General features: G+C 49.0%; 1 protein-coding gene across 3 annotated transcripts in view; it reads right to left on the bottom strand.

Annotated features, from left to right (window-relative positions):
- Positions 1-878: 878 nt before the first annotated feature.
- ccnd2a (cyclin D2, a) overlaps positions 879-12,545 on the bottom strand; it is a 53,154-nt gene continuing 41,487 nt past the window's right edge. For all 3 annotated transcript variants that reach the window (XM_062562930.1, XM_037451428.2, XM_037451429.2), the window contains exons 4-5: positions 9,557-9,705; positions 879-4,934 (exon numbers count right to left, since the gene is read on the bottom strand). In XM_062562930.1, the coding sequence (XP_062418914.1) occupies positions 4,758-4,934; positions 9,557-9,705 (326 nt within the window). In that variant the 3' untranslated portion in view covers positions 879-4,757. The remainder of the gene's footprint in view (positions 4,935-9,556; positions 9,706-12,545) is intronic.

Genomic DNA, 12,545 nt, shown 5'->3' with positions numbered 1-12,545 from the left:
TTCCAACAAAATAAAACAAGAACATTTTGCTCTGGTTGAAATTAGGGTTCGCCTTTGACCCAGTTAGATTAATTAGAGCCAAAACTAAAATCTTCAAGTCAGCCAGCTCCTCTCCCCATTATGTGAACTCATTTGACCTTGTTATCCAATTTACCAGGTGATAAAATTGAGGCCAATCAGCGAACATATTAAAACCAATATTTTCATGGATAAGGAAACCTAAACTGGATAGATAATCTTTTTTAGTGAATTTTACAGCTGAATTTAAGACGTGTCAAAAACGACCAGTTAACATAAGAGATGGCAACAGAACGCCAACACAAGAGGAAGTGTAACCCTCCTTCATGTTCCATGCATGTGGCACCATCCCCAAACCATCCAATTATAATGTGCCGCAATGAACGAGGGGTGATGCGGGAGGTCAAAAGTCTGCCTTTTACTTCGGTGATTGTGCACCATTTAGTTTCATAGGAATGAAGTCGTCCCTTCACATTTATAAGGCTCCGTTTCCTGCCGCGGTCCCAGCTCGGGAACCCTTTTTGTTACCAGTACATTTCCTTCACTCTTGTTTGCCTGCAGTTTTATTGGACGCGGATGAAATCTTCTTGTGTGTACACATTTGCAGGGCGTGTTCATAAGTGGTCGTCCTCATACTCTGGCACGCAGGGGAAACTGTTGTTGTCCCCCCCCCCCCCCCCTCTCACATTCTCACACATCAGTGCTTTGTGTAGCTTTCAAACCTTAAAGTGCAGCTAAACTGTGCTGTGCTGTATCATTGCGGACTCCCACACAAACCAGTCTATTGATCGTGGAGCAGTCAGACACACTGCTTAAAAGGAGCACAGGCGTGGGAAATAGTGAGCTGATGTGGTGTCACACCCTTTAAAGCAGAAGTTTATTGAACAGAGGTTGTGCAACAGACATTTGAGGTACATGATATGAGTTATAGTGGAGGCGGGGCAGCTAGAAGGGAAATCTGCACCATTGAAACTTCCAGATATCAGAGTATTTATGGTCAGACATGACAGGTGTAGCTCAACCCATTCTTACGTGGCAGTTACAATGGTGCGCACACACATATAATGTTTCAGACCAAAACGTAGCTTTCTTACATACAGAATCCATATCGACTGACATTCAGAGTGATTGTGGTTGTATAAAGCAAGAACTGTACTTTGGCCATCTTAGGAATGCTGTTTCCCCCATCACAACAAGTCGGATGTAGCACCAAGATTATAACATGGTTGAACTATCTACAAAATACACCCTTCCCACCTCTACAGGAAATGTTGCTGCGCCCACCCTCCAACTGTTTACGTCCATCTCACTGAGCAAGTTGTTTCCCCACTGAAACAGTAGGGAATCATCCACAAAAAAACTGTTGCCATGGCACCCATTCTCCTCCGCTCCAGACTAGCTAACCGCAGAGGTGAAGATTTGTTTGTGTTTTGTTTTTGTCCAGTAATCCTGAGGTGTAGGAAATACCACCGATGAAGAATGCGACTGAAGGAGAGCAAAATAGATAAAAGAAGAGGGAAAGGAGACATGCTATCTAAGCAAACTGTCAAACTGTACAAAGAACATTTCCAGTCGAATAGTCATTTCATGTTCTTCTATCACCATCTACTTCTGTTTTTCTGAATGTATCTCTTAAGCAGTAAAATAATTATATTATAATACACATGTTTATAAAATAGCAGCACACTCAAGTGACACATCACAACTAAGTAATGTTATTTTGTTTTGTATAAATGACACAAATTCATAGCTTTTAGCAGCGCAAAAAGACAACAATAACTCAATAAAAATATTGACACTTTTTCTTGATGTCTTCACACCTCCTCCTCTGTCCTCTCTTCACTTTGGAATACAGTATCTCTAAATCTTAGAAAACCCCTTTTGTGGGTCTGGTCACCCCATAAAATATATCAAACACAAATTGAAAAGATGGTCTCAATATATAACACATGCAAGAATCATTTGCAGGAAAGAAAATCACAACTATTAACGTTTGGGAGAGAGCAAAATGAAGAGGTTATATCAAATATTCAAACAGGGATGTTTTGGCAAACACGTCATTAAATTGCCCAGTTTTACTGAAAAACAGCATTTAAAACATGTGATTCCCCACATTTATCTTCAGTTTGACAGACATACACTCGGAAAAAAAACTCAAACATTGAGTCAAAGACACCGTTCTGTGGCAAAGCCTCGTGTCCCGTTAAAACAATACGAAGCAACAAAAAAAAAGAAAAAAAGAAAATCGGTCTCTTGTTTGGTGCTGACGTCTGTTTGGCTGATGAACCCCCTCGCCAATGATTTGAAGCAGCAAAGCTCACAGGGGACGGACGTGTTCACTGACAGACGATCGGCCTTGAAAGGCACAAGCCAGCACCACAGAAAAACGGAGCAGCCACTGACGCACACATCAGTTAAGATGGTCTCCAACAAGGGCCTCGCTGTCCTCAAAATGCAAACCTCATGGCCCTCTGAAGAACATGTGCAAATATTAGATGTTACGACCACCTCCTCGTGTAGCTCGGTGCTGCCCATGTGTGACCATCGGTGGCTGGGATGCTGATAAATATCAAGAAAAAAAAAAAAAAATTCAAGTAGAAACAAATATTTAATTTCTTCTTTAAAAAAGTGAAATAAAATCAAACAGGACCCGTGGATCAGTGAACTCTGCGTGGAGGCATTTTTCCAAATCATATTGGCCTTTTGTATTTGCTCAAATTCTCTGAATGATCAGACTCCCCACCGAAAAAAGGAATGTTTTTTTTACTTTTTTTTTTTTTTATTGGAATGTCCTCTCGTCGCAAGTTGTGGAAAAGCTTTTTTTTTTTTTTTTAAATTGGACTCTTGCTTGACGAGGGTATGTCTGATGATTGGGAAACCAGCCCTACAAAGGTAACCAAAGAAAAGGCTAACAAGGAAAAAAAAGTTTTAAAAAAAAGAAGAAAAATCCATTCACCTCCAATCACAACCTGACACATTTCATCTACTTATCTCCTGGGGAGCATGTTCTCAAAGTGCTTTGCCATTGAAATCATATAGGGCAGCTTAAACAACCCTATGTGGGACTCCAGATGCATTGACAGTAAATTATCATCCCGTACTCCTCTAATCCCCCGCCCACCCACCCGACCCAGTCCCCCTACATGAAAGTTCATCCACACATGACCCGGCGTTGCTTGGTTCCTCATTGATTCATTTCAAAACCCAGGATGTTTGTGTTCACTCCGCTCCGTCATTGTAGACATTCATCATGAGAAATGAATGTTGGTTCCAGCCAAATATGAAGATGTCAACGTTTGTTTGTTTTTTAATCATAAGGCCACTGGCTGCGAATCCTCTTCACAGCAGCACGACCAAAGACCCCTCTCTGTCCTACCAACCTGGGCCTGGCAATCACATGCCTCCCACAGTTCAACGGGGACTTTCATAGTTGCAAAAACGGTCCCTCTCTTTCTGATTCTTTCCACACCACACCTGGTGCCGTCCCTGCTAAGTAATTCAGAGGAGCCCAATGTTCTCCGGACTTTAAAAAGCATCTCATTCGTCATCACAACTGTGTCCAGCTGGAGAGACACCATCTCGTAACAACGTGAATAGAAAGAAGTATCTGCATCGTCATAAGAATGGTAGTAATAAACAAACACCTCGAATGACCTCCAAGGCTGAGGTTTAACACCTCAGGGAAAATGCTCTTGGAAAGATAAGGGTCTCTAAGTGAAAGTCCCTTCGCCCGCACCCTCCTTTGCTAAATGTTTATCCGTGTAACTCATAGTGCGTGCACACGAGTTTATTGTTGGCCAACAACGATCCACTGTTAATGCATGGAGGCAGTGATCTAGCATTGATGCCCTGTTGTACTGATGGACAAACTATGTGTAGCCTTCTCCTGCTCATACGCAGTCTTTAAGTCAGAGAACGCACGCGGCTACCGGAGGTTCAGGTTCACGTGAAGCATTCATACCACAGACCCACACGCACGCATGCTCGAAATCCGGCGTGCTCGCATCTAAACGCGTACACGCACCAAACTGACACACAAGCAGCCAGACAAAGAGGAGCTTATTGATCTCTACTACTCAGTTCCAAAACATATCCAATGATATTGTCTATAATAATCATAACAATTACTAATACTACCAATAATTATTATGATCCCGTCTCTTCCATGGGATCGTGACCCCACCAACTTTAAGCATCATGTTCTCACGGCTTCGCCCGTCTCTCTCACGTGGACCTTCTGATGGTCGAGGAGCTCGTGTCCTCTCTTGCATCAGCCACGAATGTTATAGTGATACTACTCATGTAAAACCAAACAGAAAAAAATAAAAGAAGGCCCGCCGTGATCCCGTGACATTTTTGAATGGTTTCCACAACTTCTAGCAAGGGTTCATATAACTTAACGGTCATACTATACAATCAAAGGCAGAATGCAAATATGATTGGCTTCCCTTCTGTATATCCAAGGCACCAGAGCGTCATCTTCAATCAAATTTGTTGCTTTTGGACAAAAACATTGTAGAAAATCTATTTTGTGGGCAGTTGTTTTTGATTTGAAGAACAGAAAAATCTACAAAAAAAAAAAAACTAGCAAGCATTGTTCTTTTTCTCTTAAAGGGCTTGTGTCTTTTTTTTGACGTTTTTCTTCTTTTGTTCTTTTTTTCTGCATTAAAAAAAAAAAAAAGTTTTTTTTCATGATGCTTTTTTTTTGTAAATCCTGTGCAATATCGCCCTCTGGTGGTTCACAAGTTGACATCGCGGACGTCTGTGGGGGTGGAGGACTGATCCAGCTCGTCCAGGCCTTTCCCGCTGGGGCCTCTCTGCGTCTGCTGCTGCTGCTGCTGCTGCTGCTGGCGGCCCTCACGCAGGCTGCTCACCAACACGCGCTCAATCTGCTCCTGGCACTCTTTGAGGACGTCCTGCAAGGCCACAAGGGAGGGAGGACGAGCCGTAAATATCAATTGTCGTGGCAGTGAAGGGTTATTCAGTGCAAGAACTAGAAGGGCACTCGGTTCGCCCTCTCGTCCACCAGGGCCAGCCTGGATCGACCGACGCTGACTTTCTCATCAGGGGAAACCTGAAGACCGACACAGGGGCCCTGGTGGGGGGGGGGGCGGCGGAGGGGCCAGGGGCCTCTGATGACCAATCGACTTTATAGCTGCTCCAGCTACTGCCGAGGCCCAGGAAAGACACGGGCCAGGCTCGGAGCGTTACATCGGCCACCCTCGGCTGCGCACTGAACACCCCCACAGCGCTCACGTGCACGTGCACGGGCACGGGCACGCCGCTGCCTCTCCCATCCAACCGCCCACCTACCCCGAAACCCTCCCTGTTCTTAAGCACACACACAGAAGTAGCCTTGACGACGGCAGCTGCAAACACAGGTAGTACTAAAGCTATGTTAATTACATCCACCTCCTGTGGGAACACAAAGGTGGTGCTTTTTTTAACGAGAGCCCGTCTGTGGGCCTGCCTGCCCGCAGGGGATCCGTCTAAGACCCGGTCGGCTCGCCTTTCACCATCAAAGGCCGCGGCAGCAACCTGAGAATCCACCTGGGAGAGGAGCCTCTCAGCAGCACTGAGCCCTCATATCCTTCCCTGATGGAGGGTTGACGGAGGGGACAGCACAGCGCATGAAGAGGGTAAGCAATTCGCTAAGGGGGCTCAGACTTAGAGGGGCAGGGGGGTGGGGGGCAAAGGGGAAAGTGGTGCTCGATGAGCTGTTGGCGCGAGGCCGAAATGCTTCATGAGGAGCGGCAGAGCCAGCCCCCCCCCCCCAGAAAGTTCCAGTCCGAATTGGGCTCCACACCGCCCCCTGGCGACTAAACACCACAACAACAAGACGCCTGCTTTTCAGGGCCACTGCAGAGCGCACGTTCACCAACAACTTCACTGCCCCAAAGCACCGGGCGCCTGTGCCAAACGTGGCCCGAGAGGTGGAAGTGTACCGCTGGTGGAGCGGGGGAGACATTCTTTTGAAATTTGGAGCGAATTAAAAGCTGACGGGCCACAGTCCCGGTGCCGCTGGGCCGCGATGACACGAGAACAGAGGCCTCACTCACGTCTGGATTGCTGTTCGGGGGGCTGCGCGCGGGCGAGGGGCAAAAAGGTCACGGTGTCCAAGGTTCGCGACACGCAACGGTGCGACATATGCGCCGTTTTGTCGAAAAGGAAACGAGATGAGTTTGTGGTTTAAGAGTTAAGAATAAGATAAGACATTACACAACCTCTGGTAAAACGTCTCTGAGCCTGGAGGGGGTTTTGCATGAGGTGATTCCTGTCATGACGTCTCTTTTATTTCGAGTCCTGCAGACACTACAGACGATTAGCTTGGGAGAGTTTTTGGGGTCAGAAACCGTGAAGGCTGATTTGATGTTGAGGCGGTTGGACTGATCTGGGCTGCGTAGAAATGGCTCCGACGTGGAGGAAACCCGAGCGCGTCTGTCCCTTAATCTCCTCCAGAGGTTGGCTGCTAACATGGGCGCGCACACACACACACACACACACACACATACACTTCTTCCCACCAACATGTGCCCCACAGCTTGTAAGATCTCAATTCTTATGAGAAAATTAAGTTAAGCGAACAAACATATAAAGGAACTGCCTGTGTCTTACCACAAGAATGCACGCCTTCCCTTCTTGAAAGACATTCTCCAAAGTTTCGTTCGGGTCCCATGCCAAGCGCCATCGGCTTTATACAAAATACTTTAATGGCTTCAATGTGGGACTACCGAAAACACCAATTCTGTTTTCAGCAAGCCTCTTGGTATTTGGATACTGTGCGGGCCGACAGCACAGAATAGGTTGGTGGCGGTGGAGCTACACCGAAGCACCCCCCTCCCCCCCCCCCGCCTGCCATGACCAACCTCAGATCCTCTTTAAACCGAGGCTCGCGCGTTGTCCCTGGGCGGCCTTTGTGACATTGGCGGTAGGGTTAGAGGGCAGAAGGCGGGGGGGGGGGGGGGGGGGGGGGGGTGTCTCACAGACAGACACAACCAAGAGGAAGAGATGTGTGAAGCCATGGAATGTGTTTTAAACTGCTGACTGCACACCGCCCAGGACAGCGTGAGCCACTCCGGGGAGGACTTGGTGGTCAGACAGCTGAAACCGACGCACACTGAGGATCTCAGCAAAGCCTAAAACATAATATCCGGAGGCTCACACTGGACTGCATGACTTGAATTTCCACCATCAGAAATGTGACCGCTCTTTGTCTCGAGCGCTGAAGCGCCGCAGGCTGCCGATAGAGATCGTCCTCCTCAATAAACGTTGCAAACATCGTGGCTCCCAGCACACGGCCGTCGAATTTCTCTCCCAGAAATGTGTCGCATTTCCATTTCACATTCATCCACCACCCTACTCGTCGATGGAAAAGTAATGAAAGCAGAATGCACCGGGGGGGGGGGGGGGGGAATGGCAAAATGTGTTTCTGGTGTCTCGGCGAGCGACTTTCACTTCTAACAATAAAAGATCAACGTGGCGGTTTTAAAACCCTTTGACTCCTCTAACTTCTATTTTCGCTATATCACCATACAATAAATAATAAAGGGACACTCTGGTGCACCAACGACGTGTTCATTTTGTGTCACACGGTGGTTGCCGACAACTCTTCAGCCTTCCTGGAAACTCCGCCACATTCTTACAAATGGGACATTTTCTCCCCGACACACGGCCCCCGACCGGCTGTCCCTGACGGGGGGGGGGGGAAGCCGCTCATGGCCACACCAGGTGCTTGTGTGAGGCTAAACACACATTCTTCTAGCATGGTGACTTGGCCCTATCACATTTCCACTGGAAAACCACAGCTTCTGGATACCAAGGATGCCAGCGGCGTGCATGAGGAGGGGGGCGGGGGGTTGGGGGGGGGGGGGGGTGGTGGCGTTGGCTAGGATGCGGTTGGCAGCAGCAGCTGCGGAGGTTGGCCAAACTTGCTCTCGCCTTCATACTTTGCCAGGCCCGCCTGGTTGCGACATTCTGCTCCACCCAGATACAGCGTGTCGAGAGTCCACATTGAGACATTAAGATTGGAACCACCTCACTGAGGTGTGCAATTGGCCAACACGGTGGTTCACAAAAGGGAAAAGAGGTAAGTGTCAAAATGGCAGTTTCAATGCTCACCGTATCCTCGCTTGTGGTGTGCGAAAACCCAGAGTCACCGTGTAAACACTCACAAGTCCTCGGTTAACGTGTTCGGAATCGACTTTTGAAAAACCCAAATGCTCTCCTCCTCGCGGTTCACGCCCAAGCTACTCGTATATGTTGAATTCGGAAGCTTCTCCTCCTGTGTTTACTGCGAGCCTGAATCCCGGAATGCGAGGAGCCGATGGTAGAGACACCGAGCGACTTGATTCCCTCGAGTCGGAGACCTCGCAGCCTAAACACACTGACGCCCTGTGCTGCTGAGGTCAGCTATTTGTTTTTCCTCAGCTGCCCCGAGCGAGACTTCACACAACTCGCACCAGAGGGAGCCGTGCTATCCAGCGGGGCTGCATTATGGACCATGGGACGAGGGAGGCACGATGGAGGGCCCCCCCTTTTTCCACTCCCAGTGTCCTTTTCACACTTCAACAGCTCTCTTCCTCCTCCTCCTCCTCCTCCTCCTCCAACTTTTCCTCCTTTGGGGAAATAATTAAACGTGCCAGGGATGAAGCTCGGGACTCATCCCTTGACCTGCTTCCTGTGCAGTGAGCACACACGATAACCCGAGATATTCGCGTTTAAATGATACCTGACCAAAAGCCTTTCTCCACCAGGTCCGCGGCGCTGGCCTCGGACCTGGTGCCGGGCTGCCCACCGCTCCTTAATAAAGAGGGGAGACGCGCTCCTCCAAACGGACTCATCAAGAAGAACATCGAACGCATCGAACTCCCGGTCTCACTCGTCTTCCCCTCCGTGGACTGGCCCACCTACTCGCTCTCACAGCACGCCGGGGTCCTCGCTCATCCGCCGTGATGAAAGCCAGGCATCTCAGAGTCAGAGGAGGCCCTGCCTGTGTTTGGACTCAGCGCAGCCGCCACCGCAACATTCGCTGTACCCAGACAGCCACACGGCGGCCTGGCCAGCATTCCTGTCAGCGACAGAGCGTACTGTATATATGCTCTCAACCTGGCTGGATTTAGAGGATTCTTTATATGAGGGGGGGGGGGGGGGGGCCCTGAGCAACCTGACGCGACGGATGGAGAGGAAAAAAAACTCTGCCCACAGGTCCGTTCTACTGCAGTGCCACATACGAGTGCCGAATCTGAACGGAAGCAGTTCAGGAATCATCTGAATGAAGACATCGGTGGTCTGGGTGTGGTGCTAATTTCTATTTAAACACTACAAATATGACACCAAAAAACACCAAATGGAGCTAAATTGCAGTAGAAAACACACACGTTTAACAGACGTGTGGCATTTTCCTGACCTTTGACCTGAAAAACGTGGTATTTTCCCCTCAGAGGGATTGCAAGATAAGAATCCAGTGTTCTAAAATCTGTTCTGGTTCTGGAGGAAAACATTTCATTGAATCTGCAATGAGTGTCCAAAACAAACTCACCACTTCTGTGTTTGTGATTTTGGCCAGCAGGTCTGTCAGACTGTCGCCCCACTGTGACTGGTCAGCTGAGTCCAGCTGCAGGCCGCAGATCGCTGCCCCCACACTTCCTGTGGCGATCATCGAGGGAGGATACATGGCAAATCTGAAATCTGTTGGCGGAAGCAATAAGCAATTGAGTCAAATGTTTCTCCAGTGCTGTTATTTTGGTAACAGTTAAGAGAGGTATTCATTGTTACATGAAGTATCGGAGATCAGCAAAAGACGAAAGACATTTGTTCACCGGACTTTTTTCACCTGGTGCAGTTTCAGAAATTGCACTTTTCAATTCAGTCGCTCCTCTAAAAGGGTACACATATGTCCCTCCGAGACACAATATGATTTGGTAATCTAGCAGTCAGCTAATAAATAATCCTTCTATTGCGCCGGGTCTGAACGCAGCAGCGCTCGCTAATGACCAAGGGGGCCTGGATAATGAGGGTTCACTTGGCTTGTAAAGGAGCTGAAAAGCAACCACCCTCAATCGCTCCCCACCCCAGTCCCCTTTTCCCCGGCCCGGCCCCTTTTCTTCCATCTCCTGAGTAAATTGTGCCCTCGCCGGGAAAAAAAAAAAAAAAAGAAGCCCCATAGCGCTCGGAAAGGGAGGAATAAAGAGGCTCAGTGCTCTGCCAATGCTCACTGCTGTAGGTCCTTTTTCCACGTGTGGTCACAGGCGTGCGTCTCAAAGACCAATAACCTTGTTAGCTCCCCTCACTGTCATTCATAATGCAAATGAGACAGCTTGTGAACGGGCCAGAAGCCCGAAAAGGCAAGGCAACTGGCACACAGGGAGAGGGAGACAGACAGACAGTGAGAGAGAGAGAGAGAGAGATGGTTTCTCTCTTCACAAACACACACTCTATTCTCTCTTTATGTCTTGCTCAACTTCTACCTTTCTTTTTGGACAACACATGGCCCGCTTAGACGGGGGGGCCAGTGAATGGCACACATGCCTCGGCCTTTGTTGCTACAACAGGCAGCGGTTTGCGTTGGCGGCCCTCCTATCTCTTAGCATATTAATAGAGTGGAGGGCCGGCGAGAGGGAAGGCACAAGAGTGTGACTCCATTGTCCAGAGTCATCACCTCATTTCACCCAATTGAGAGACAACGGGGGACAGGAGGTCGACGGGGGGGGGGGGGGGGGGGGGGTTTGAAGAAGATGGGATGGACAGAATGGCGACCAAGGGTAGGTGGTGGGCTCAGTGGGAGGGGAGGGGGTAGACGACTCCAATGCACATCACTCTTAAGTCGGTGTCCAGACTCTTGTGAGGTTTCGGTAGAAGAAAAGCGTCGCCCTCCATCGACCCTCACCTCCTACCTCCCATCAAACACCCCCCCCTACAAGTATCCCTCTGTTCCTCGGCCACCTATGGGCTGGAGGGGTAGGCAGCGGGGGCATAGAAACAGCCTGCACATTAACATATTGCCATATTCAACTGCAAAGCTAACTGTGTGCGATGTGCCATGAAGGAGATTTTTCTTCTCTTTAAAAAAAAAAAAATCTGGAATCAAAGAGGTGGGTCCTTTGATAGCTGTAAAGGCCGCCCCCTCACTGCCTTTTTAACATGCACAGCCAGGCGCTTTCTCCTCTTGTGGGCTCAGTGTTGACAAATAAATGAACTTATTATACACCCCTGTGTTAGCCGCTGGGCCTCTGCCAAGGGGCGATTTATTAAAGGCCACCTCGAGCCAAGAGGAAAGAGCACACAAAGCCCCCTGCGCATTACATCACTGCTGTAAGAGCAGGACTTTTCTATAGAGGGGTGAGGTGACAAAGGCATACACGGATTTACTGTACGTGTGTAGTGAGTGGGGAAGACACCTAAGAGACACAGGCAAGGAACAATGCACTGATGCCTGCATGCTTTAAGATGCAGATGCAGACACACACGCACACACACACACAGCACACACAGCACAGCACAGACGTTGGTTTGTGAGGGAGCCGAGTGGTGGACAGTGGGCAGCAAGCTGATTTTTCGCCCTCAAGACAAGACAGGTCTGTAGCAGAACAAGGACGCGCGCGTGCAGCCGATGCAAGCCGACAGGCCGGCCTGGTGGCTGCTGCATGTGGGGGGAAAGAATGGCCGTATTTTAGGAGGCCCTCATTGATATTCATGTTGAGGATAAACAGTGTACGTAGCTGAGTGGGGACGCCTGCGATGGAAAGCTCCCTGTGAGCAGCGGCTGGCTGGCCTGGCCCTGCACGCCTCTCACCCCCTCAATGGCCCTTTCTCCTCCGTGTGCTCTCCTCATCTCCATTCCTCCATGTTCCCAACGCCCCCCCCCCCCCCCCCCCCCACCTTGAAACTTTATCCTCGGGCTTCTGGTCACACAGTCTGCTGCCCTACATGGCCCACTCCTCTTGGGTGGCTGCAATGCATAGCATGCACATTAAACTTATAAAGTAATTCAAGTTGGAAAGTTGAATAACAGCCAAAAGAAGAGAGAGAGAGAGAGAGAGAGAGAGAGAGAGAGAAACAACATCTACTCCTCACCAGGACTATAAATCAGGGTCTTGTATTCTATACATGTAGCGCTTATTGACCTTGTTTATTAAAGGAGTAGCATTACCAGGACCCTGGGCCTGTTGACTGATTAAGGCCAAAAACAAACATCATTTCGGGATTGGCATAACAGCGTGTTTCACCGCTAATGCAACACGGCCCGGTAGTCAAAACAAGGTCTGCAGGGAGCTTCTTGGACGGTACAACTTGCTCTTGGAGGAACACAGCAACAACTTTAGGAGTTCTTCCCCGCGTTCCAATGGGAGTAATCTCCGATCAAGTAACGAAACCTCAATTGAACTCTCTGATATTCCATTTCGCTCCTGATCCACGCTGTCACTCTGCAGTCGAACAGAAAGAACATGTTGGGAGAGTCTGCTCAAACTGTGATTTCCTCTCGTTTGCCAGAAAACAGAATTCCTCCTTAATTGTTGCACCCCGTGAGA

Source organism: Pungitius pungitius, chromosome 6, assembly GCF_949316345.1.
Source record: "Pungitius pungitius chromosome 6, fPunPun2.1, whole genome shotgun sequence".
In the NCBI taxonomy this organism is placed as follows: Eukaryota; Metazoa; Chordata; class Actinopteri; order Perciformes; family Gasterosteidae; genus Pungitius; species Pungitius pungitius.
Note: the sequence above shows the minus strand (reverse complement) of the source record. Positions and strands in the feature narration are given on the sequence as shown.